The sequence below is a fragment of the Vulpes vulpes genome, chromosome 13 (genome assembly GCF_048418805.1).
Source record: "Vulpes vulpes isolate BD-2025 chromosome 13, VulVul3, whole genome shotgun sequence".
Classification (NCBI taxonomy): Eukaryota; Metazoa; Chordata; class Mammalia; order Carnivora; family Canidae; genus Vulpes; species Vulpes vulpes.
The window spans coordinates 5731058-5757574 of NC_132792.1; the positions used below are offsets into that span (position 1 = coordinate 5731058).

General features: G+C 50.7%; 1 protein-coding gene across 18 annotated transcripts in view; it reads right to left on the reverse strand.

Moving 5' to 3' along the window:
- KHDRBS3 (KH RNA binding domain containing, signal transduction associated 3) overlaps positions 1–16281 on the reverse strand; it is a 184390-nt gene extending 168109 nt beyond the window's left edge. For 3 of the 18 annotated variants that reach the window (XR_011996498.1, XM_072733871.1, XM_072733866.1), the window contains exon 1: positions 15427–15543. Coding sequence is in view for 6 of the 18 variants with exons in the window: in XM_072733870.1 (XP_072589971.1) it covers positions 15922–16009 (88 nt within the window). In the remaining 12 variants the exon portion in view is untranslated. Of the gene's footprint in view, positions 1–7802; positions 8179–14283; positions 14479–14881; positions 15238–15426; positions 15622–15921 lie in introns of those variants that run through there. The other 15 variants (XR_003234230.2, XM_025993484.2, XM_072733865.1 and 12 more) reach the window with 11 other exon arrangements.
- Between the last annotated feature and the right edge of the window lie 10236 nt (positions 16282–26517).

The following is a 26517-nucleotide window of genomic DNA, read 5'->3' on the forward strand; positions in this document are numbered from 1 at the left end:
ACTTAGAAAAGCTTATTATTGATATTTTTCAAACCGATGGCAAAACCATTCTGGAAAAGGGCTTTCAAAGGTCACTCAAGTGGAAAGGGACAACCTGAGACTGTAAATTAGGACCTGGTGCTTCATGAATTCCTAGTATGTTCTGCAGACAAAAGAGCTAATATGCAAAGAGTCAGTGACACACCCAAATCTCTGGAGGACGCCAAGGATCCTCGCTGTCCCCCCAAAAACTATAATGTCACCACCAGTGAAAAAGACTGTCCCATGAACTCCTCTGGGCCTCCACAGTGGCCCAAGCACTAGGAGGTGACACCTCCAGGACAGGTAGAGAATAAGAAAATACCATTGGATGAGAGGACCTTAAAAGGCTTTTCGCCTAGAATTTGCCTTTTTTGCCCATTTTTACCACCTGCCTATTGCATTAAGAAAACCACACAGCTCTACTCATCGGTGCCAACCCATTCTGAAGACCAAACGAGAACTAGGGTCCAACCTAAGGGGCGGTCGCATGAAGCAGATGACGAGTCTGCTCCTCCCTAAACCCTACGGAAAGGAGGAGCAGCAAGTTCCTGTGTCACAGGTCTGTGGCCCCGGTTCTCTAACAGTGAGGGGGTCTCCCCCTGCTGCACACATACATCCCCAGGGAACCTGTGAGCCACAGCTCTCCCAGACGCAGCAGGATTCATCTTCTGGATGGACTGCAGACCCACCCTTACTGCGGATTGTACCAACACTAACCAAACACACAAAGAAAGTAGCCATTTCAGCATGTGTTTGGTGGTGAGAATTAAAAGCCACAAAGCATTTCACTTAAATTTAAGCTCTACTGGGAAAGCGTGAACCTGGACCTTCCAGTCAATCTGGAAGACGTGTGGTTGAGAACAAGACAGCAACGAGGAGCCAGGGAGCTCTGCGCACAAACAAGCCTAGGCTAACCTGACGTGTCCACCAACCTCTTCAAACTATTACCAGCTCAGGGTTCAAGAAGCCTACCCAGATCCTGTTTTGCTTAAGCGTTACTCGCAGTGACAAACTTTTTAAGATTCCTACTTGAAAAGAAATGCATGACATGCACACACAAAAAGCTTTTAGAGCACACAGCTTCAAGTGTAATTTATACTGACCGACTCACACCCCCTTTACGAAGTCAGAAAAGGAAACACTGGACGGGCTCTACTCCTTTGCCCAGGACTCCAGGGTCCATGCGGCCACAAGGTCTCTTCGTCCTTTTCTCCTTTGAATCTGCACTGTCCCCGAGGAATCTCCTCCTCCACCGTGGCTCCAAATACACACCGATGCAGCCCTAGCGCAATCAGACGTCTAGGAATATCACGTATAATTCTGAACTCACGTACTTCAAACACTTTTCAACCTGTATTGTTCAACATCCCAGATGATCTTTCCGAAGCACGTAGTTGACTGACCATGTCCTTCCCCTGCCTTCTATCTGTCAACTGTGCTCCAAATTTTAAAGTACATTCATACTCCCGGCTGTTTACAGGCCCTGCACATTCTAGTCCCTGCCTATGGCCCAACCCCACTTCTCAATACATCCCTGCTTCCACTTTATATTCCAGACAAGCTAATAGAAGGCGCTTTCACGTGTATGGTTCATTCAACAACAATTGAGCGCCTACTGTGTGTGAGGCACTATTCTGAGCCCTGGAGATCCGACAGCCTGGAGCGTCTGTTCTATACCATCTTAAGGGAGGTCAGTCACTAAATCCTCACGATAAGTTTGGGAGGTCGGCAGTACTGCACCTCCTTGAACGTACAAGGAGCTGGGTTTAGAGAGGTGAAGGTAAATGTCCAGTAATTCTTAAAAGACAAAGCCTGAGTCCCAGACTCAAGGCTCATGCCTATACTACCAGGGTGCACACACCCACCACAATGGCCTGAGAAATGGGGAGTCTCTCAAAATCAGTAGCTGGAAACTCAAATAAAATGAAAACACTGTTTTTCCATGTTTCTTCTATCCACCCTGAGATCATGAATTCATTGCTATAACGCATAGAAGAATATGAGACTAACTGACTCTTCATTCTACAAACATTACTGAGAGAACCCACGATCACCCAGGCACCATGCTGGGCACCAGGGAAGGAATCAAAGACAATGAGTCTCATTTCCCGCCTAAAGGAACTTGGATCCTCATGGGAGAAATAACTCCCAACAAATCATTGTCATATAGAGTGCCATAAATGCAAGGTTGGCTGCAAAGAGGAGGGAGGGCTCTCCAGCAGGCGCTGGGGACACACCAGGGGAAGAGAGCAGGAGCCCACTCCAAGCACCCCACATGCCTAGTAAGAGGCCCTGCGCCCACATAGATGCCCACAGTCAATGCTGAGGAAACAGACTCCGAGAAGTCAACTGACTCATGTCACAGGTATGTCACCCTTTGCAGCCCAGGATGTCTCTCCTGCTCCCCCAGGCCCAGGTCAGTCCCTCTTCCCTCCCCAAGTCAGGATAACATACCACTCCCAGGCAGTGCCACAGGACCCTGCACTTGTCTTTGCTGCAGCGCTTACCATCTGCAGTATAAATAAATGTCTTTGAATTTGACCGCTTCTCCACTGAGCTGAAACAATTCCTTCAGCAGGAAAAGAGCACGATCCAGCCCTGTGTCTCATCACTTAGCCCCACTGAGGAGCACGATCCTTTCAGGGCAAGAGCTGATCACCCTCCAGTCCAGGAGGAAAGGCAGCGGAGAAACACACAGGCTGCCAGTTCTCTCCCAAAGCGTCTCTGAAAATTGAGATTTCCCAAAAGAGTAAAAGCTTGAAGTCTCATTAGCAGAGTTTGCTGCTCCTGTGACATCTCACCGACTGCCCAAGCCCAAACCCTATTTTCTGCTATGACTCCTTTACTGGAAGTGACGTGGCGCTCTAACAAAGATTGGGGAAGGACTGACATGCAGCCTTCTGACTGACTGCTTCCAGAGGTGGGCGTCGAGGCTGTCCCCGGTAGTGCGGGGAGGTCACAAGATGCCAGCACTTTACAGAGTTTCTCATAATCATTTTACAGATAGAGAAACTGAGGCTCACAGAGCTTATCACCACCAAGAGTAAAACCCCCTAGTTACCACTGATAAGCAAAACCCTGGCAGGTCAAAGGAAACTGAAAGAAAGTACAATACAGAATACAGGCAATTGACTGTTAAGACACATGACTCTTTTCTTGTCCCTGTGGTCTTCTAAGTCCTTGTAGACCAAACAGCTGCAGGGCAGGGAGCTTGGGTTTCCATCTGTTCTGAGCTGATGGTACACTTCATGCTGGGCAACGTGTCCACAGACAGTGCTTTCCTCCTGTGTGTCTGAGTGCGTGAGAGACGCACAGACACCGAGGTTATAGCTTCCTCACGACAGTACTTCCCCTACGTAAAAACAACAAAACAGTAAAAAGCAATAAAGCTCATTAACCAAATCAAAAGCTTAGAAGGCAGCTCAGGACATGGGAGACAAGAGCCAGGTGGGGGCAGGAGACCCGCGCAGCTTCCCTTTTCCCACCAGACCAGGACTTTCCACAGAACCATGAGGTGTCTGGGACACAGAAGGTGAAAGCCACGTTTCTGAAGTCTTGAGAAAGGACTGAGGGCAACGTCATGCTTTCCTGACAAGCAGCTTGCCAACAAACAGAACAACTGCTTACCAACACGCTGACAATTGACTTTTGAATTCGGGGAATTAAAAAAAAAATGTAAGCAATAACTAAAAGTCTGATTTATTTTAGAGTCTTCAGAGACACTCTAAATTGATTTAATTTGCATCTTTATGCTCACGCTATTGCTATCTGCAATACTCTGGTGCTGCACATTACCTGGATTGCTGTCAGTGTGCATTGACAACAGGCAGCCCTTCCTAATGACACGCTTTTCCCTGACAATAGGTTCACTCCCTCATAAAATCCATTCGTCACTGCCATAGTGAAGTCCCTCTTTTGAATAAATTAGAGCAATAAATTACATAAAGAAAATTGTGAAGAAACAAACCTATTTTGAGACAATGAAAGGAGTATAATTTTGAGGTTTCTCACCCAATCGACCGGTGCTGAGTTCTGCTTTCAGGGAAGACTACACGGAACAGGGGCTACGCTAAACCAGAGCACAGGCCCCACGTGACGCCTGCACATTAGGGCTCTGTCTTGAGCTACGTCTACATTAAGGAAAAGGTAACCACTTTACAACAGTGAGATAAGCACCCTCGAGACGTTTATGAAATTATTTTTCCACTACTTTGCATCTTGTGCATATTATGTTTTTAAAAGGCTCACATCTTGCAAATTAGGTCCTCAACACATCGACAAGGCGTAAGAAACGGATATCCAAAAGATCCACATAAGAGGAATGAGTAGTCTGCAACAGAAACAACTAACAGGGATCCCTGGGTGGCACAGCGGTTTGGCGCCTGCCTTTGGCCCAGGGCACGATCCTGGAGACCCGGGATCGAATCCCACATCGGGCTCCTGGTGCATGGAGCCTGCTTCTCCCTCTGCCTGTGTCTCTGCCTCTCTCTCTCTGTGTGACTATCATAAATAAATAAAAATTAAAAAAAAAAAAGAAAAAGAAACAACTAACAATTATCATTAATCCACTCATCCAAAGGGGACAACTCTGTGCCCTCATGTGGATGGCATCGGAAAACAGACACAAGGCCTGCTCCCTGCCCCTGGTAGCTGACAGCAGGGAAGGGCAAGCAGACTAGGTGCTCCAGTTTCTCTAACTGAAGTGTTGTCAGGACACAACCATATACGTTTGTCTCCACACGGTCTCTGGCTGCTTTTTGGCTCCGCGGTGAGTCGAGTAGAATGCACAGCCCACAAAATATCCACTCCTGGCCTCCTAAGGAAGTCCGCTGGCCCACACGGAGCTGCACACGAGGACAAGGGTGATACCCCGCGGACACACAGCCACCTCCCACTCTGTCCAGTGAAGGGGTCCAGGGGCAACGATACACCAGCAGCCCAGATCTCGATGCCGAAAGATCATTCCACACTGTGAGAAACCCCGTGCCTTGGAAGAAATGGCTGGTTTCAGAGCCGTGACAGAGTAAGTACAAGATGTGCCTAAAACAAAATGCTGTTAGGAAGTTAAAAAAAAAAAAAAAAAAAAAAGACTCAAAAGACATATGGGAGGCCCTGTCAACAGGACCCAGGAGTCAGGATAAAGAGCTCCCCAGTGGCCAAATCTGAGGCAATCTGTCAATTTATATACTGTGACAGTAGAGCATCGTCACCAGTTGAATCAAGAACTTACACGGACAGATGACAGCTGGAGGGAGGGGAGAGGGACGAGGAAGGACAGAACGATGAACACGTACCCTCCAGGAGAACGTCAAGCAATCAGTGTAGACGCAGTCAACAGGAAGATCACCACTTTACAGCCAACACAGTAATAATTCAGCTAAGAAACATTAATGGGGGCTAAAGTCCGTGAGGGAGAGTTTACAAGGAGGAGCAGAGCACTTACGAGGCCTCAAGGTAGTAGCCTCCCCACCAAAGTACAAATGACTTGCACGAGGGAAACAGTCTCTTGGCAGCGGAGCCACTGGCGGGACTTAACCAAGCACCCAAACTCGACCTCATCGGGAACAGGACAGGGCGACACTGACACTGACACGGCGCGCCTCCTCCTCCGAGGTCCTGAAGAGGACACACTGTCACCTCTGTGGCACACCTGCCGAAAGGGCACACATGTGACTCCAATATTAAGGAAACAGAGACCCCGAATGAGGGACCTTCTACCAAAACAACCGGTCCCTGTGGTCACCGAAACAGCACGACATAAAGGGTAGAGGAAGGCAGAGGAGCCCTTCCAGACTGAGCCCCCAAAGCCCCCAAGGCCCCCAAGGTCCCCAAGGCCCCCAAGCTGCATGCACTGCGGGATCCTGAGCTGGAGCCTCTAAGAGACAAAGAGGGAGCAAATGGCCAGCTGAGCGCATGGACTGTGGATGGGATAACAGTAGGAAACAACGATTAACTTCCTACAATTGATCACTGTTATCTATGACTGCAGTTATGTAAGAAAAGGTCCTTATTCTGAGAAAATACACACACGGTGTTTTATGTTCCGAGAGGCCCGGGGGGTGACACAGGCACCTTACCCCCCAAAGTGTCAGGAACATACATAAATACGAGAGGATAAAGCCAGCGTGGGAAAATACGAACCACTGGTGAGTCCAGACAAATGGGCCTGTGGGGTCGCAGCACTACTCTTTCAACTCTTTTAAAATCAATTCCAAATACAAGTTTTTAATGCCAGGAATAAGAAGCAAAGGTCCTCACAGGGGGAAGGGGAAGGAAAGAGAAGCAGAGAACCACAACGGGATGAGGATACGAGGGGCACGATGGGGGTCAGGGGGTCGGGCATCATCGGGGCGTCAGGAGAGCCTGTGTCCCCACCCAAGTCCTCTTCCCTCCTGCGGGGGGCGGGGGGAGTTCTGCGTCCCGCCAAGTCCTCTCCAAGGAGCACCCATAAGCTGGCCACTCTCTGAGTCCCAGAACCTCCCTCACTCCTCCTCCCACCACAGCGCTCACACACTCCAGAATCATCCCCTCTACATGTTGATCTCCCTCCCTGGATCGCAGGTTGCTGGATAAAAAATGTGAAATGAAGATAGTGATGAGGGCGGCAGCAGCCACTAGGCCTGCACTTATGACCCCCCCTGCCCCATGACCGACACAGCCAAAGATTCCAACTGGGCTTCATTTTTTAAATTTTTTTAAATAACAATTTTATAGTCATGGAAACTGATGCTGAGCAGGGTTCCTATATCAAGGTCACCACACGGAACGGGAGAGTTGAGATGGGGACTTAAAAACCGTCCCTAAGGGGTCCCTGGGTGGCTGACCTGCCTTTGGCCCAGGGCGTGATCCTGGAGTCCCAGGACTGATTCCTGCATCAGGTTCCCTGCTTTGAGCCTGCTTCTCCCTCTGCCTGTGTCTCTGCCTCTCTCTCTCTCTCTCTGTGTCTCTCATGAATAAATAAATAAAATCTTTTTTAAAAAAAATTTTGCTTTTAAAAAAATAAATAAATAAATAATAAAAGATGCTATTTTAGGCATGAGATAAGTACAGTGTGAACTCACATTTGATGGACTATGTCCTATATGTTAAAAACATAAAGTAAAACTAACTAGATATAAAGTCGTGGCCATTCCCCCCTAACCAGTGATGCTCTGAGGCAGGCATCACTGCCTTGGCAGGTAACGAAACACAGAACACACAGCCACGCCGAGCAGTGCAGGGACTTCACCAATCGGAGCTGGATAAATGAATAAAATGAGAGAAAGCTCCGTATGCATCCTGGAAGGTGTATGAACTCCGTCCCATGTCCCGCTCTACTAAAATTACTAAAAATGCAATCGTGGCTTTATCCAAAATTCCTCCCGGGTTTGGACGTGGTACTGATGGGGCCCCTGGCCCCGGGAGGAAGCAGGAACTCCTGCACCAGCTACAAAGCTCTGGTTACTATCGCTTGCCTCCTCGGACAAATCCAAGATTTTGACTCCTATGCTCCGATGCAAACAACAGGACTAGAATTTTCCCCCACGGAATGAACAAATCTGTGGCCAGCAGCCGTCCATCAGACTATCCTGACACTTACCTTGAGGACAGTTCTCAGTTCAACGCTTTGGGGGTGTGTTTTCTTTAGGGACGGTAAGCCCCAGACCATGACCTCGCACACGCCTGCCCACCCTGTCACCTCCACCGGCTTCTCTGCAGTGAGAACAGACCAATGTCACCCAGCGGTCGCCAGGCCCGAGGCAGCAAGGGGAGCAAGCGCCTGGCAGCAGCACCGGGCATACCTGAAGCCCTGAGACGGTGCCTGCGGATGGACGTCAGGCCTCTCTGCGGATGCGGGGCAGAGCTACGGACTACACCTGTTAGGATCAGAAATGCCAAAGGCCGCTGCGGTTCCACCAGATGCAAGGCGGGCGGTGGACGATCCAGCGCCGCCGAGGAGCTCGGGCGACCGAGGGCAACCAGCTGTGCGCAGCGCCACCTCGTGGAGCCGGAGCAGAGCACACGGGCCACCAAGGGACACGCCGGGCTCCTCCCGGGGCCTGCTCCCCATCTCCCTGCTCCCCATCTCCCTGCAACCCATCTGGGGGGGCTCGGCCCACCAGGGACACCAAACACGCTGCTCTCACATCCTCAGCTCCTTATCGTAACAAGAAGAACATCAGTGAGTCGCCACCAACACCTTTTCAAGTCCTTAAAATAGCAGCAGGGGCTGATTGGTGAAAAATTATGGAAATGTAGAAAAATTATGGAAATGTACAGCTTACCAATTCAGAGCAAGAGATCTTGTGCTTGTGGAGAGGAGCTGCTGAGCGCCCAGCTATGCTCTGAGAGGTACCTTGAGCCTCGAGCAGCACGGTGACACTCACTGCCTGGGTCTGACTGCGGAGGCTTCCTACCACTGGGTCTGCCCTTTAGTATTTCCTGGAATGGAAAACTAAACTCATTCTAATAACAACAACAAAAAAAACCCACCCTGAGAACTGAAGCTAGAGGATTAAAGTTACTGTCCATTTTATGTCTGGAGAGTGATGCCACCACACACGGGTCCGAGGCCATCGTGTACAAAGAGCAGGTGATGTTTACAAAGCATCCGTCAGGTGTTAGACACTGTACTCATCTCATGCCTCAAACAACAGCCCTACAAAGGAGGTATAAGTGTTCCCATTTCAAAGATGGGAAACCCAGCATCCCAGAAATGAGTAATTTATCTAGGCTCACACTACAAAGTCTTCACCTCCCATAATCACATGGCTCCTCCTGTAGCAGCTCTTCCCTTGTGAGGTAACACCACCATTTCCGACGTCCACACCACCACCACACCTTCCACGCTGCCACTGGTCACAGAGTTCCTGCCCTCCTTTGGTCGGGCCATTGTCTACACCTCTGCACAGTCCGCCCTACATAGACCACCTGTCCAATACTGAGCAATTAACTTTAAGAGCTGCATGGCAGAGAATTTCTCTCCGAAGTCAAAGATGAAAATCCAGCCAGAGTGAAAGCGTCCACCTCCACCTGGTGCCTGGGAAGTAGGCAGGTGCGGATTTGAATCCTGGTTTACCATTTAGCTGACCATAGGCAAATAATTTGTCCTTCACACCCTCACTTTTTCCACGTGTGAAATAAGGTAAAATGATTTACTCTTTTAACCCCATGAGAAAAATTAAATGCAATAATGCACATAAAGCATCTAACCCAGGAAAAGCTCTGGATAAATGATAACTATCACTATTAGCAAATGGAAGGCGAGGGTATTCAACCCCCCATCCCCACCCCAAGCCCACTACCATCAGAGAGCCAAAACCATTGTCTGTTGGGAATATGTTCTTTTATGTTCTTGGCACTATTTCCCCCCACTTTTTGAGCCTATTTTTAGAAAATGGAGAATTTCTACACATACAATAAATGGACTAAAAATCCCTGATATCATCCTTTCAACCGACTGCTTCTGTGATCAAATACAGTATTTATAAAAAGCTCTTTGCCTCTGAGAGGTTCCTTCAAGACACACAGAGCTTTTGTCTTAGTGACTGTCCACAAAGTCTTCCTATTTTCTCCTTGACCACTGAAATACACATAATTAAAAACCCTTTACCTTGAATGCCTACTGAAGACTGAAAAGCTGCTGGAGAACATAGGGAAAAAAGTGAACTTGCCTTTTTTGGTAAAACACATTATAGGGGGACCTCTTTTAAAAATTCATCATCACCAGTGGAAATTCCTAATTGGCTTCTACTATAATAAAACTTTTATTCGGAAACACTGTCGACTTCTGTCCCTTTGTCTGTTTTCTTAAAGTATCCTATCAAAACACCACAGGCTCAATTTAAAATTTCAGCCTATTTAAAGTTGTGCACCTTGACTGGGCAAGTTGCTTTACATTTTTGAGTCTCAGATGACTCATTTGAAAAAAACAAAAGAGGCAGGCAGGGTATAAAACCACCTACCTTGCAAGATCTTTGTGAGGATTAGAGATAATGCATAGGAAGCACCTGGCACAAAGGGGCCCTCAATTTGGCAGCTTTTATCATAATCATTATCCCCAATGCTCAGGAACACTTCTATTTTTTGGTAAAAAAAAAATATATATATATATATATATATATATATATATATATATATATATATATATATATATGAACCATACTATCTTCACTCAGTGAGAATGATGACAACAAGCAAAAAAAAAGGCTCTTGTGATATCAAAGCCTCTGCTGGCATTCATTCAGTCTGCAATCCCAGTTGCTCCTCTGGTTTTGGGTGTCTGTCTGCCATCTGAGATTGCAGATTAACTCCTTCGGTTAAGGCGGCTTATTTGCCATAGAACAAGGGCTTCAAATTTCTGGTTTTAATCTGTCAGTAAGAATGTAGGGAAGGAGAGCTAATTGTATTAGAGCATCCTGGCTTAATAAGTTCCTTGGAAGAAGAAAAGTAAATAGACATCTGATTCAAAGCAGACCTGCTAACATCTGTCTCCCGGAGGAGGGCCCCCGCAGTCCTACCACATGTAAAGATCACCGCAGCCTTCTGCTCCAGGTCTCACCCTGCATCTCACTCAGTGCCTCTTACGTCTGTGTCATCACTGCCCACGTCAGCTGCCCTACAGCCACAGCACTATCTGAGTCTTCCACCTCTGTGAAAATTACAACACAACACTGAAATGAAGACCAGAGTTGAAGGTGCAAGAGCTACGTGCGGGCCAGAGTTACACGAGGTGCTCAAGACAGAGACATGGAAGCCCAGGCCGTGCCTGCCCAGAAGCTGACACTCTCCCACGGAAGACAGAGGTCCAGAGAACGTAGGGTGAGGACAATCACACCATCAGAGAGGTTCACACTGGCTGCTCTGGGGAAAAATGAGCCATCTAAATCCATTTGGAGGGGATGGATGTGGTCACAGGAAATCCCTTACAGCAGAAATTCCAAGGGCAAGGTACAAAAAGGGACATGATATAACTTGCCTTTCAATTCCAGCCATTAACTGGCATCCCAGCTGGACCCGATCCCTCTGTGGGCCAGGGTGGTTCGGGAAGGAGCAAAGCTTGCACCTTCCTTCACCGGGACATTTGGCAAGTACGTCACCCTGGGTAAGTCACTTTAGCTATTGGAGTCTCAGTTTCTCCAACTGAAACATTGGGCCGATAACCTCTACATTTCCGGGCTGTGAGAGTATTCAGATTGCAGACAAGACCCAGCACAGAGTAGAACCCAGGCTGGCTGAGTTAAACCATCTGGTCACTCAGCACTTCAAATGGACAGCTGAAGGATGGTTGAAGACATTCTTAGGAAAGAGGAGGGCACTGATGAACTTGACACTCATTCCCCAATGACCATATATGAGAACACTCACTTCTCAGGAGCAGAGCCTATGTTCTGGCCCCGCCACCTCCAGGCCCCAGCCCCATCACCTGGCATGGCAGGTTGTAAACAAACATGTCACTGATGACCAAATACCAAAACACTGTAACCCACAATCACTGGATCACTTCAAATCATAACACACTGCAGGCAACTCAGAAATGGTTTACCGAAACATGTGAGGCATCCCATCCACTGTCTTAGGAAAAACAAACAAAAACTCTGGAAAACCTAAGAAAACAATTAACAACTGAAAAGCCACATCCTCCTTTGGAAGGAACAGAGAATCACACACTACATCTAAATATAATTCTGCAATTTCCATTCTCATTTGTCTCTCTTACTCTACACGTCTGACAACATTCAAGCAAATCACAAATGTTTTCCAAAAGCAGTCACCAAAAATGAAACTTTAAGCCGTCAGGTTTTGTTGAACAAAGAGACGCAGCACATGGGGCTAAGTAATGATGCTCCCTTTATACATTTTTACCCCTCACGTATATCCTGAGTAATGCTGAGGACTGGTATGAGAAAAACTGATGTAAGACGAAAAAATATTATTCTGAAATACCAACAGAGAACTTTATCAATCTGGGTACAAACAGACCACCTTAATCCTGAACTCTTTGCTCCACTTCCTCTTGCAACCAACCACTAACTATAACTTGGCAGTGAACCAGCCACCAATCCATATATTATATCAGATAATTAAAAATACAGGGTTATGTAATCTTATTTAATGGTTACTTGGCTTGGATTGAAAACCATCCAAAGCAGTACCAGAGAGCTGGATTAAATTATAATGCATAAGACATTTCTAAAGATGTTTTTCGTAAGAGTCAGCACATCCCCTCCTAGCAAATATAATACAAAACATGGGACGCTACTTTCATCTCCAATTAACCTCCTTGGCAAGAAACGGCAACGTCACTTCACTCTACAGGCATGGGAGTGGGAGAAAGGGCTGATACCAAGGCCTACCTTCTTTGATTCAGCTTTAACAGCAAGCAAACATCAATCATTACATTTGGTAGAGAAACAAAAGTACTTAGTATTTGGAGAGCTGGTGGGGGGGGGGGGGGTTAGCCTGAGAAAATAAAAAGTCAGCAACTAACACCCATTGTGAAACACAAGCCTGGAAAAGTATAAAAGCCGACCTGTATTAGCACGGGAGCATATATCTTGACGTCATCCCAGCTCAAGTTCTTACTTAAAGATTACTAGAAACAAAATAATTCAGCTAGGGGGTTGATCAATGTTTACAAGTACTGAATTTTTTAAAAAAACGGCAACACCTCATTTATAAACTGTTTCATTATCATAATGTGTTGATTACAAAAGTAATAAACTGGTCACAGGAGGGCTTTAATTCAGAAGTGCCTCTTGGCCGGAGCATTAAAATCCTGCAGGATAAATCTGCTACCAATGCTTGTTTCTTCAAAAAGACCACTAATCAAGTATAGAAAGAAACTTTTTTAGAAAAATCAAGACAAGTCAACCAGAAACAAGCATATCAATGCTACTGATTTCTGCGGGGTTTTATATTAGCATGTGCTAAGTGTTTTATTCTATCTTTGCAGGAAGGCTTAAGTAACAAGAACACTGGCCTTAGGAGCTGGAAGACCTGAGTGAGTGCCAATTAAATCTCAGCTGCCCACAAGCTTGAGTAGCTGGGTTCCTCAGCTGCCTCCCCAGAAAAATGGAGACATCGGTGTCGATCTGATAAGAGTGCAAGTGTTAGACAGGAACTGGGCATCATGTACCGTAAGGAGCCTTGGAAACTTGCACACACTCCACAAAAACATAAGGTATTGCATTCACCGCGGACCATCATCACTGTACAAGTTAGTGCCGGAACGCTAATGCATTGAAGTTCAGAATAAACTCTGAAAAAAAAAAAAAAAAAAAAAGAGTTTCTTTGCAAGGCAAAGAGTCAAACTGTAGCTAAATAAGACTAAAAATGCTTTACTATAGCCAATAACAAGACGGTAATCAGATTCAAAATCAAAGCTTTCTAATTAACCCTTCAAATTCAGACTTGAGACACTATTTTAAAAATGCGCTTGTAATTCTGGAGTTACATAATTGAGCACGATTAATATTTTAAATGATAGGGCTTTGCATTCTGGATATCAGCTTATAATTTAAGGGCAAAACATTTTAGTCTGAAGTAATCTAAATTAACAGTAAAGAGAGCATCCAACTAGCACCTTTTCCTTCTTTCATAGAACTGTTCAATGTGAAAAATGCACTTCTTACCCAAATCATATTTTTAATGGAAAAGTAAGGTAATCAGATTTAACATCTAAAAAAAAAGAAATACTAAATGGCAACATTGTCCAATATCTGTTCTAAGTAGCTAGAGGCCATTAATACCAGGAGCAACATAGAAACCAAAGGAATGTTTAACGTGTGAGCAACACGGTACTATGGCAATACGGCACAGAGGAAAAGAAAAATTCTAAGTTTCAAAATAAGAGAACTCATCACACTTTTAAGCTGTTTCCTTAACTGAATACAACATAACTCTGTCAGCTTCTTTATTAAAAAAAAAAAAAAAAAAAAAAAAACAATGCACTTGATTCCACAATCTAGAATACTGCTAAAGCCACTGATCTCACACAACGTACAAAGAAATTTCTTTCACAGAAATGACAGCCCAGCAGGCAACAAAAGATACATGTAAATCATGAAGAGCAAGGAGTACAAACCTAACTGCAGAACTGTTCAGAAGAGCATGGGAACAAAGCTCAAAATTCTTTTTCTCTGATTGAAGAATGTGAGCCCATTACTTTTTCACAAGCCCACTTTATTAAAGAAATTAAAAAAAAAAAAAAAAGCCTGCAGTTGAAATGGGAAAGCTCTGTCTGTAGACAGATTTCTGCTCAACCATTCAAACAGCACTCACGCGTCAATTCTTGGGGACACCGAGCCTCTCTGCTACCACCATCAGCGGACAACACACCCTACTCCGAAGAACTGGCTGCAACAGCCGAATGCTGGAGGCTGCTGTTTTTAAAAAAAAAAAAAAATAGATATATCTATATACAAATAGAATATGTCTGCCTCATCTTTCACTTCCAACAATAAAAGAGCCAGAGCCAGCACTGAGATCAGCAGAGCCGATGTAACTCGGGAACCACAAACTGTCACTGCACTGAGTGATTCAGGCACAAGGTAACAGACCTGACCAGATAATGTTTCTGCCATCACCCAGAGAGGGGAAACACACACACACACACCAGACCAGTGGCCCCCAAACCCATCCCGATCCGAAACACGGATTAACGGATACAGAAGTGAGGACTGCTCCTGGGAAGGGAGACACACACACACCAGACCAGTGGCCCCCAAACAGGAGACACACACACACCAGACCAGTGGCCCCCAAACAGGAGACACACACACACCAGACCAGTGGCCCCCAAACCCATCCTGATCCGAAACACGGATAACAGATACAGAAGGAAGTGAGGACTGCTCCTGGGAAGGGCGGCTTGATTTACCATCCATCCCAGATTACTCAGGAGGCTGGAGGGAGAGGACGAGCCAGGAAATCCTGTCCCGGGCAGGCTCGCCTCCATAGGTCCCTGGATCCCCGGCGCCCCGTACTTTGCAGGACTGTTCACACCCTGAACCGGCGGGGGCAGCGCTGAAACGGCACCGGCAGCAGAGACTCCTTGCCCGGTCTTCCCGATCCCTAAGCGGCCAGCCCCCAGGGAGGGCCCCCCCCCCGGAGCCTCCCAAAGAGAAGCCAAGCAGAGCCAAGAAGGGGGCAACTGCGTGGGCCCCCTGTCTCCCAGCAACCCCTCCAGGGCCAGCTCGCCAGCCTCGGCGGGAGCTGCCCGGCCCCGGGGAGGGCGGACCACCTGCCAGGGTGGCTCCAGCCTCGGCGTGGGAGGAGGAGGAGGAGGAGGAGGAGGAGGAGGAGGAGGAGGAGAGCAGAGGAGCCGGGCTCGGCCACGCGGACCGCGGGGTCCCTCCACCCCGAGATGCCCTGACCCCAAACCTCCCCCACAAGGTCCTCAAACTTCACCAACAATCCAAGCACCTGTTCCCTTCTTCACCTCGTGTGCATTTCCTCCCCTCACATCCTTCCATTTCGCTCCGGCTCTTTCCTCTCCAGTTCCCTGGACAACTCGAGCGCGCTACAGGGTCCCCGAGTCCCTCACAAACTCGCCTCCAATGAGATCCTCCAGCCCCCGCCCCCGCCCCCCGCGCCCCAGCCGAGCCCTCGGACGCGGGCCGACGCGCACCCGCGAGCTCCCCGAGGGGCTTCAGGCCGCCTGCGAGCGCCCCAGCCCGTGCGCCCCCGCCCGCGCCAGGCCCCCCAAGGGCGCACGGGCTCCCGCCCCCGCAGGCGCCCCGCGCGGCCCCAGGCCCCCGCCCAGCCGCCCCCAGCTCGCCCCCAGCTCGCCCCCAGGCCCCCGCCCGCCCCGGGTCGGCCCCCAGCGCCGCGCAGCCCTCCCCGCCCCCGCCCCCGCCCCCGCCCCCCGCGCACCCCAACGGCCCCGGGCGGCGGTTGGGGCGGCCCGCGCGCCCTCACCTTGGTTCACCAGCCGCAGAGCGTGCGTGAAGGAGGGGTCCAGGGAGTCCTTCTCCGCCATCAGCTCCGGCAGGTACTTCTCCTCCATGCTCGCCGGCCGCCGGGCCCCCGCACCCCCCGACCCCGCCCGCGCCCCAGCGGCGCGCAACCCGGGCCCGGCGCGGCGGCCGGGGCGCGGCGGAGCCAAGCCGGGAGGTCGGCCCGGAGGCGGCGGCGGCGGCGGGGACACGGGCAAGGGGTGGGGGCCGGTCCCGGGTGGCCCCCGCCGCCCCGCAGCGGGCCGAGCAGCAGCGGCGCGGGCCCTGGGCGAGCCTGCAGCGCTCCCGGGCGAGCCCCGCTCCGCCGCCACCGCTCGCCGCGCGCCGCCCCGCGCTCTCCCCGAGCCCGGCCCGCGCCCCGCCCGCCGGGCCTGCGCCTGCGCCTGCGCGCCCCGCCCGCCCCCGCCCCCGCCCCCGCCCCCGCCCCGCCCCCGCCCCGGGGGGCCCCGCCAAGGGCGTCCCGGCGCCTCCCGCCCTCCGCGCGCCCGGCTCTGCGCCCCCGGGGCGCGATCGGGAAACTGAGGCCCGGGGAGCGGCGCGCGGCCCGCCAAGGTCACCCGCGGGGGTGCCCGGGGAGAGGTCGGGCGGGGGGGCCGGGGCTCGCCCCACAGGGCTCCCGGGACCCCCTACCCATCCCCGCTGCGCGCGCCGAGCTGGGGGGGGGGGCGCCCGGGTGCGGGACCATCGGGCGACGGCGCGTGCCCTTCAGGGCGGCTTTGTCACCTGCTTGTCTCCCTCCCCTCCCACCACCCACAACCGCTGCGCCCGGGGAGGAGACAGCCGGGCCCGAGCCTGGCCCCTGGTGGGGAGAGTCCCCCAGGGGCACGTGCGAGCCACAGCCTCTGCCCCTTACCCCCGTCCCCTGCGCGCGCGGAGTAAATGCCCCCCCATGCCCGCCCCGTGCCCCAGCAGGCCAAGGACTCTGAGCCCCAATGTCACCTTCCCCCACCCCACCCCACCCCACCCCACCCCACCGCACCCCCACAGCTTTCCAAGACTTCCCCTGCACAGGGGCCAGTGCAGCACGCTCCCCCTCCCCACCCCTGCGCCAGGTCCCTCCGGGTTCACGGTTCACAGGCTTAATTCTGTAGGTTCATGACACCATGAGCATCTCAGGGGCAGAGCTAGGGGCTGGGGGGACCTGGTGACTTTGGGACAGGCGTGAGGGCACCAGAGATGTTTCTTGAAGGAACAAACCAGGGGAAGGCCAACTGCCTGGAGCAGACCCTTCCTCCCATGCCCAGGAAGTCCTCCACAGCCAGAGATGCTGAGAGTGGAAACCAAGGAGCACCAGCCGGCTGGAAGTCCCAGCCCCCAGGACCCACTGCCCTGGAGCACAAGCGCCCCATCTCCCTCCGCCCCACACTGCTGAGGCTCCCAGCTAAGTGCCAGGCCAGAGTTCCCAGTAAGAATCTTCTTCATGGCTCTCTCCGGTCTGAACTCTCAAGAGGCAGGCAAATGAGAGGTTAAGTGTGTGGCCTCTGGGCCCCCCGCGGCCTGGATTTGCAATTATGGCTCTGCTGCTCACTAGCTATGATGCTTCTGTGCCTCGGTCTCCCCTTCTGTAAAGTAGAGACGAGAATGCAACCGATTTCATAACAGAGCCATGAGGGCAGCTCATAACGAAGTCCCCACAAACAGTCTCCAGCACGTGGTAAGCGCTTATGGCTCTTCTCCTGGTCTTCCCAAATCTCTCCTTCCCCTCAGCTGCATCTCCCAGGAGCACTTAGCAAACACCACCCCGTGGGATCCTCACTGCAGGACACGCTGAGTGAAGGACCTGGGACCCCAGGGCAGAGACACGGATAATTGCAGCATCCCCCCGTTTCCCACCGCCCCCCCACCTCTGACTCTGTGGGACCTTGGCTAATTCACTAATGTGAGCTTCAGAGACCACATTTCCAAAACCAGGCACATGCCAGCAGCCCTGGAGGGCAGTTGGAAGGATTCGTGGGCCGGTGTTTTCTCCTATAGCATGGGAATGGAAGGGACGCACCTCTAGCTTATGTTCCTGCGTCACAGGGCCTACATTCCAGGGCGTGAGGCCCTGATGGCCACATGTGAAGGAGGAGGGGAGAAGGGGAGTTCTGGGATGTCAGTGAGCCCCAGGGGAGGAGAGTGAGGGGACCAGATACTGGACACTCCCCTGCTCCCTCCCCACTTGGTCTTACAGTCTCCTTTCCATTCAGCCCCTCTGCCCCAGTAACAGGCCGCCCTTTGAGTAATTGCTGTTTTCATTAAGCACAAAGTGCCAGGCTCTTTCATTCACTGTTTTCAGTTTTCCCAGCAACCTGTAGGTTGCTGGGATACTATTTATCACCACTTGCAAATGAGGAAACTGAGGCTCAGAGCAGTTGGATACTTTGCCTAAGTCCCACGGGTGTCGGTAAGGCATCCGAGACTCCTAGACCCTAGGGCGTCCTCCCTCCCTCCCCAGTTCTCCCCTCCCAGGTATCAGTGTGTGACACTGGTGACGGGCTCCAGCCCTCCTGCAGCAGCAGGGTTGGCAGAGAAGTCTCGCCGGCAGCTGGGGAGGAGGGCTGTACACCAGGAAGCTGACAGCCAAGGCACTGAATCTTCTGCTCCGGACCCTCCTTCTCTCAGAACCTTCCAAGAAAGCAGGTGCCCAGCACCATGAGTACCCACATGGGCTCCTCCAGGGAGGAAGGAGACGAATGTCTCTGTGAGTTGCTCAGGAAATTGTTTCCACCCACCAACCTGGCCGAGCTGCTGGCTGTGGGGCCCGGCCCCTCTGCACCTTGCCGCAGACCCTGTAGGCCTTCATGAGACGGCCACTCCTGAGGGCACTAACCCTCAGATCCCTTTGATGATAAGAGGGTCTGATGTTGGGAGAGGTTCTGATTATTTTGCAAGCAGTTGCAGATAGTACTCAAACTCGGGTCTTCTGACTTTCAGGCCAGGGGACTCTCCAGGCACACACCAGTATTTGCTGAGGACACGTCACGTGCAGGGACTGCTCTGGGTACGGGGGACGAGCCGTGAACAAAACAGACTTCCACAAAGCCGCTCCAGGCTGGGGCACTGGGGGCCACCTCTTCCATCTGCATACTTTGCATCTGACCTGGAGTGGAGGCCCTCAGCTGTACTAAGAAACTCTGGTCCCCTTTTCTCCTGGTGCTTGTACGTCCGGGATTCACCTCCCAGCCCCAGAGATAGAGAGGGGCACTTCTAAAACCGACCTCATCAAGTGTCATCATCCCCATGTCATCTCAGGAGCTGCCCTGCCTGCGGTTCCACAGCAAGCCCCGCTAGTTCCCACCACCCACCACCATGAACCCCCAGTTAGCTCCCACCTGCCCCCACGCTCCTGTTGGTGTAGACAAGTACCTCCTAGCCTCTCAGACATTGCCACAGCACCCACATGCATCAGAGGATACACAACAGCGGAGGGGTGTCATGTTTGTCACCAGCTGGCTGTTCATACTGCAAGCATCCTATTCCTTTGGTTTAAAAGAGGTGAGCCCTATTCCAGATCCCCCAAGAACCTGCAGTGCCATGGGTGGGGAAGTTGAAATCTGGACCAAGAGCCAGAGAGGCCTCAGTTTCTCCTGCTTACGAGCTGTGTGATCTTGAGTCAGGTACCTGCTGTCTCTGGGCACCGGGAGAAGAAATCCAAACCTCCCAACGTGATGGCAAAGCAGAAGCAGAAGGCTCATCATGACTACTAAGTGACCGCGCTGACAGCTTTTGACTCTCCCTCCTCCCCACCCCACCAGCCCTGTCGCAGCTCCTGTGCACACAGCACACCCCGGGGGGCCGGTCGTCTGCGGACCCCTCTGCCTCCACAGCCCTCGCGCCGGGCTGGGCGGTCCGTGAGCAGCAAGCCTTTGACACCTGCTCCAGTCCATTCTCCCAAAACACAGCCTCTGACAGCACCACTTGCCAGCTACCTGAGACAAATGAGTTTGTCATGTAAGACAAGCACCAAAAGATGGCACAGCCTTACCTAGAAATCAGTCATTTATGTGTCAGGGAGAAAGGCACCAAGAATGTTTGCTCTGATGCCTGGCTCCAGACGGGAAATGCATTTTCAAACCCTGAGCAGACTAAAAGAGGCTTAAGACAGGGGGAGGAGGTCCCCAAAGTTGGGAGCCTCGCAAAGTCCAAAGGCCAGCCATAAATCAGGAATGCCCTCCCGGAGGACCAGCGAGTGCGCTGGTGGCTCCCCCCTGCTGTACTCCCTCCACCCGCCCCCCCCCTCCTGCCTTCAGGGTGCAGAACTACTCAGCTGGCAGGAGCCACAGGGAGCAGCTAGCCCACCAGTCACAGGGTTTTAGAGGTGAAGACACAGTTGCCCAGAACATTTAAGTGACTCGAAGGTAGTAAGAGGAGAACTGGACACACACACACTCATGCACACACACACACACACATGCACACGCACTCTGCACCCACGCCTAAGGATAAATGGAATGGGACCTTTCAGCTCAGTCGCTCGCATCCTGAGGACAGTTATCTGTGTCTGTGCCCATGTTCCCCCAAAGTCAGTTCCCTCCTCTGGCTGTTGGGGAGATGGAGACCCCAGGCCTCGTCGCACACTCTCCCCTCCGCAGGCAGCGAGCCCTGCGGGCTGGGCCTTGCAGCCGCTGATACAACCACAGCATCGCGCCCCCGCCCCCTGGTGGCCACGTGCGGAAGCGCATCCCCCCAAAAGTTGCTGTTGAACCAGGCTCCTAAGCCCTGGGGTCGGAGCTGGAGGCACCAAAAGGGAATCACACACAGGATTTAACTCCTTCCCGGGAAAGAGGAGAGCGAAGCATTTCCTTAGGTGAAAGAGACTGAAACAGGGAATGTAAAGAAAAAGAGGAAAAGGAAGGGAGAAATGGAGAGGATGGAAGGAAGGGGAAGGAAGGACATAGGATATGGGAGGAGAGCACAAGGGAATAGGAAAGCTCACACTATGCTAGGCCTCTCTCCGTTTCAAAGATAAGCACTCGAGGCGACAGTCATGGAAAATAAGACTTGTCATGTCCAGGGTCAGCGCGTTCATGACCAGTCAAGGGGGTACAGACGGGCCTGGCCACCGCCACTGGTTGGCTTTGTAATTGATTGACCCCATCGCTGCCTGGCTTTGTAATCCTTCCAAAAATCCAACTCTGTCTCTGTCTCTATTTCTGAGCTTGTAAAGGAGTAGCTGCTAGTTGTTGTTCTCGTCCTGTTTTATTGAGATTTGATGAGAACAATAAAGATTTGCAGAGAAAAACCCTGAAAAGTGCTCTGAGTTCTGGGGCATAACCATCACAGAAGTGTGTTTTATTGTTTCCCTCTGTGCGGCAGCAGCCTTCTATCCCTGGCTTTCTGGACTAAAAGGTGATATGTGATGTTGGGCTGCCAACGCACTTGCTATATTTCAACAATGCATCAAATTATCACAACCTCTGGTGCTCTGTAAGATGCTGTGATTTGAAAGCCGCCGTTGAAATGTAAAATATTATTGCCACAGCAGTAAAAAGATCCATGTCCATCTCCTAACCCACTCTTTCTTGTCAGCGTGCACAGAGTTGCCCACAAAACAATTCGAGCCACGTTAGGCGGAAGACTTTACGATAAACCCGCACATGTCTGGGTTTGGCACAGGGATCAAACAAAGCATTTTTGGAAGTGTCAAGTTAGTGTCCCGTCAGCCCCTCAAGGGGGTGATGACATTTGTCGAGGCCACTGCAAAGCGAACGCATCCAGGCCACACTTTAAAATGCCCGTATTAAAAATAAATAAAAATAAAACAAAATGAAATAAAATAAAATACCCGTATTTGCTTGGGCTTTTCTGTAGTTTAAAAAAATGAAGAGCTGATCCTAACAAAAAATGGCTGTGGAAAGAAGAAGGGACATGAAGTTGAGGTTCTGTACTCATGTCTGCTGAATTGCACGAGAAAACAACTCAAAACAGAAGTGAGCTGTCATCCGGAACCCGTGGACTCCCCGCCGAAGTGGCTCTATTGACTTTATTCTTTGGGTTCTGTCTAGCATGGCCCTGGCTTCCCCGCATGCAACCTTCATCACTACCGTGTGGATTTGAACCCGCTGGGTATACACCTCAAAATCCTTTGCTTGCTGCTCATGGGAGAGGAGGGAAGGATGCCAGGTACACGCGGGCAATCTCGATTCACTGGAGCCAGCCCGGGATGGCAGCTGGTACGTGGGGGCCCCGGGCGGGGGGGACATTCCAGCTTCCTCTGGCAAATCGTAGCCTGAGAATCCGTTCTCTCGAGGTTTCCTAGCCACACTCGCTGGTAGCAGCCCCACAAAGCTACAGCAGCTTAGATGTACGAACCACAGTGGCCTGTGCACAGGTCTACACCGCAAGTTGCCCTGGAGCCTGTGATGGTTGAGGCCACCAGTTGAGGGAGCAAACACAGCCGTGGGCCAACCCCTAATCAACGGAGGGCTTTGTATAAAGCTGCCTCTTTTGGCCTCTGTCCACCCACTTATAAAACAAAGACAGCATCACTCCCCACAAACCGTTCCTTTAAGATCACTGTGAGGTAAATGCATGTAAAACGCTCCACATAGCGTCTGGCACCTGATGAGGACAATGGGTGGTGGAGACGTAAAGTTACACAGAAATACAAGGAGGGCCGCATGGGCGATTTTAAATTTTCTAGCGGCCACATTAACAAGGTGAAAGGAGATCTGCAAAGTTCATTTTAATAAGGTAGTTTATTTAGCCCCCTAAATCTAGATTAATATTTCAGCATGTTATCGATACCTTTATGACTTTTTTTAAAGATTTTATTTATTCATGAGAGACACAAAGAGAGGCAGAGACACAGGCAGAGGGAGAAGCAGGCTCCACGCAGGGAGCCCGACGTGGGACTCGATCCTGGGTCTCCAGGATCACGCCCTGGGCCGAAGGCAGGAGCTAAACCTCTGAGCCACCCAGGGATCCCCAATACATTTATAATATTAACGAGGTATTTTACAATCCCTTTCTGCTAAGTTTTTGAAATCTGGTGTATACGTTGCGCCTCCAGCCCTTCCCAATTCAGATGCAAAAGGGTGAAACTAAGACGCCGTCCTGCCAAAACTATAAAGATGCACTTCGTGGAAGAAGACCTTGCGCCGCTTCCATTTTTAAGATTCAAATTCATTTAAAATGAAATACCATTAGCACCAGTTCTTCCCAAATACTAGCCCCAAATCAAGGGCTCATCAGCCCCAAGTGGGTAGCGGCTACGGTCCTGGGTGATGCAGATTAGAAGAGGTTTAAGGGGCACAAAACAGAAGGCCCAGCTGCCAGCGCTTAACCAAAGAGACGTGCCCTGGTGTCTCCCCACGTGGAGTCTGAGATCGGCCGCCCAAGACCGGTGTGACAGCTAGGAGCTATGATCAGTGTGCCGGGCCCCTTCCATTTTTCTGCATCACCCACCTTAGGGTGTCAGGATGGGATGTCCCCACCCCTCCCTGGGCTTCTGCCCTCCTTCCAGGGAGGAAAAAGCAATATGATCATTAGCTGTTCAGTTGCATTAGAAGCCCCACGTCACGGCTCTTGCTTACGTGTCCTTGGCCAGAACTGTCTCACCCACAGCCGCCCTTATTTGCCCAGGACCGAGCTGGTAAACATAGTGTGTTTTACCCACGTACAAAAGTGGAGTTCCTCAGTAAGGAATAGGGACCGGGGGACAGTGGAGAGGCCCCCATCAGGGGTGACACCTGCCGCTACCATCTCTAATACTACGGACCTTCACAAAGAATCCGTAAAGGAATAAAATAAGGAGAGAGAGGGTAGGGATGTCTCTTCCTTTACCCCGTTAGGGTGGATGCAGTAGAAGCAAATGTTTTGAGCATCTGAGTGTGAACCAAGTATAGGGCAAGGCTCGCAGAGGAAAAGGAAGGGTGGCACAGGAGCCACTGCAAGAAATACTTGGGCTCGGTTCAAGCGGAGGGCTGCTGGGTGTAGCGGTTACAGACGTGGTCTACAGAGCCAGCTTCTCTCTGGCTGTGTGACCTTGAGCTGCCTGATGTCTCTGTGCTTGTTTTCTCCATCGTAGAAACGGGATTACCGTGGCGCCTACCTCATCAGAGTATTAAGAGGATGGAGTTAGCGAATATTTGAATGCGCTTAAAACAGGACCGGGCACATACTATGCACGTTCCTTAAATAGAATCATCTCAGCTCTGTAAACAAGTTTTGGCTAATTGATGTCAGGGCTCAGTAGGGGTCCTGAGACCCTGTTCTCCCTTGGGGGCTGAGAGCAAATCAAAACTGTGTCCGTCTGTCCAGGAATAAAAGAAAAAAAAAAATGATCAAGTCAGCAAAATCGAGAGGTCTATCCACTAACATAAAAGTCACTGAGATCCACTGTTCGGCTTTCTGGGGTTTTTTGTTTGTTTGTTTTTTGGGGTCTTATGGACAAAACAAAGCTCTACCAATATTCTCAACCACCAACGAAGGACTTAGTGGACTGGAAATGACTTCCTACCTCCTCCCTGACTAGCTTGGATGAGTGACGTGGCCAAGATCCGCGGCCTTCCTCTGAGCCTCCATCGCCCCATCTGTGAAATGGGGCCGCTAACTTGTGCGTCAAACATCCCTTCAAGCGCACAAGAGTTTCTCAGGGAATGCAAGTGGTTTCCTTCCACCTTCTGTCTTTGAAAGTCTGCAAACCATGAGAAAAGCTTGGGAGAGAACTAGTTTGGGAGACTGAATTTTACAGACAGGCTCAGTTACTCGAGCATGAACAAACTTGAAGCCAAGCGCACAGCAGGGTTTGTTTGTTTAACTAAGCCGTGCGCAGGGGAGCTCCTTGCCTGCTCTGATCCTAAGGCTCTGTGTGGCTTTGCTCTGACTGTTTTGCTTTGGGCTCATACCTCAGAGGCGTGGTGGGAAGACCATGGGTGCAGACCTTGGAGCTCCTGCCAACTCCTTTAGCAAGCGACAACTTGGGATCCCCGGGTGGCTCAGCAGTTAAAGGTGCCTGCCTTCAGCTCAGGGTGTGATCCTGGAGTCCCAGGATCGAGTCCCACATTGAGCTCCCTGCATGGAGCCTGCTTCTCCCTCTGCCTGTGTCTCTGCCTCTCTCTCTCTGTCTGTGTCTCTCATGAATAAATAAACAAGACCTTAAAAAAAAAAAAGTGACAACTTCTCTTTCTTTTCTATCATTAAAGGGTCTTTTTATTTCTGAGAAGTCAAGACCACAGGCTTAACTTCTATAAGCCTCAGTTTCCTTAATTGTAAGTATCGACCTGCCTTACAGACACATTGAGGTCGATGAACCAATATCACGTTCATAAATGGCCTGGCACACGGTGGGGGCTTGGTGAATGAATGGTCATCGCCATAGTAAGTGCATGTGCCCCTTGATAGAAAATTAGGCTTCTCGTCAAATCAAGCAGGCTCCATAAAGTGGGCGAAGAAAAAAAAAAAATCTACAGAAATTACTGCTTTCACTGGTGATTTATTTTCTAGATTTCCTGAACTACAGAGCGGAATAGAACATCACACTCCAAAGAAATGATGCCACCTCTGCTGAAGAAGCTGTCAGGTTTTAATGGCATGAGGACAATTTACTTCAAGTCAGGTCCAAGTAGCTGCTCGATGCTGGAGAAGTTGCTTCCAAGCAGATCTTTAAAAATTGGCTGAGGATCTGGGGCTGCGTGCAGAGCAGTTAACTCACTGAGTAGTTTCTGCAAGACGTCAAGTTGGCTCTCGTAACAGGCCCCTCGAATTAGCCCAAGAGCCCTTATGACAAACGCGGCTCTGATTAAAAGATTAATGTGGTCGTATGCTGCACTTGCTTCTTTGCCTTTCATAAAAAAGTTATCTGTCCTTTCAAAATAGCTTTTATTTTACTCTTCTTCCCCCCACCCCACCGCCCAGAGTCTTGTCCTCCTTCGGTGTTCTCTCTCATCGAGTGTCCTCTCCATTATTCCAGAGGCCCGGAGGCCGCTGCCCTCTCCTTCAGCCCCACACAGTAACTCTCTGAGCAGTTCCTGTGGACTTCCTCTCCCAAATGTCCCCAGAGTCCCCCGCTTCTCCATCCATCCCTGCCCTGCACTCTCCACAGAAGCCTCCCGCCCTCTAGCCTTGGACCTGTCCCTCACCTGCTCTGCCGCCCAGGCTGATCTTTACCCATGTGAGTCTGGTCATTTCTTTCTGGCTGAAAACCTGGCAGTGGTCTCCACTGCTGTTGGTTCTGATGAAGACCAAAATCCTTTATACAGCCACACGGATATACATCAAGGATGCAGGGTCCCATCCTTGCTAGCTCTATGACCTGTGTGATTTGGCCCTGCCTACTTTCGAGGGTCTTCTCACTCGAGCTACAATGATCTATGGGTTTGGGGGAATGTACATGAATTCATTGAATGGATGCTCCATAACCTACAATGGCTTCCTTTTGCCGCAAACATCCCTCTGACTCTGACTGTTAACCCATGTCCCATCCTCCCCTCTGACTCTGACTCTGTTAACCCGTGTCCCATCCTCCCCTCTGACTCTGACTGTTAACCCGTGTCCCATCCTCCCCTCTGACTCTGACTGTTAACCCATGTCCCACCCTCCCCTCTGACTCTGACTCTGTTAACCCGTGTCCCAT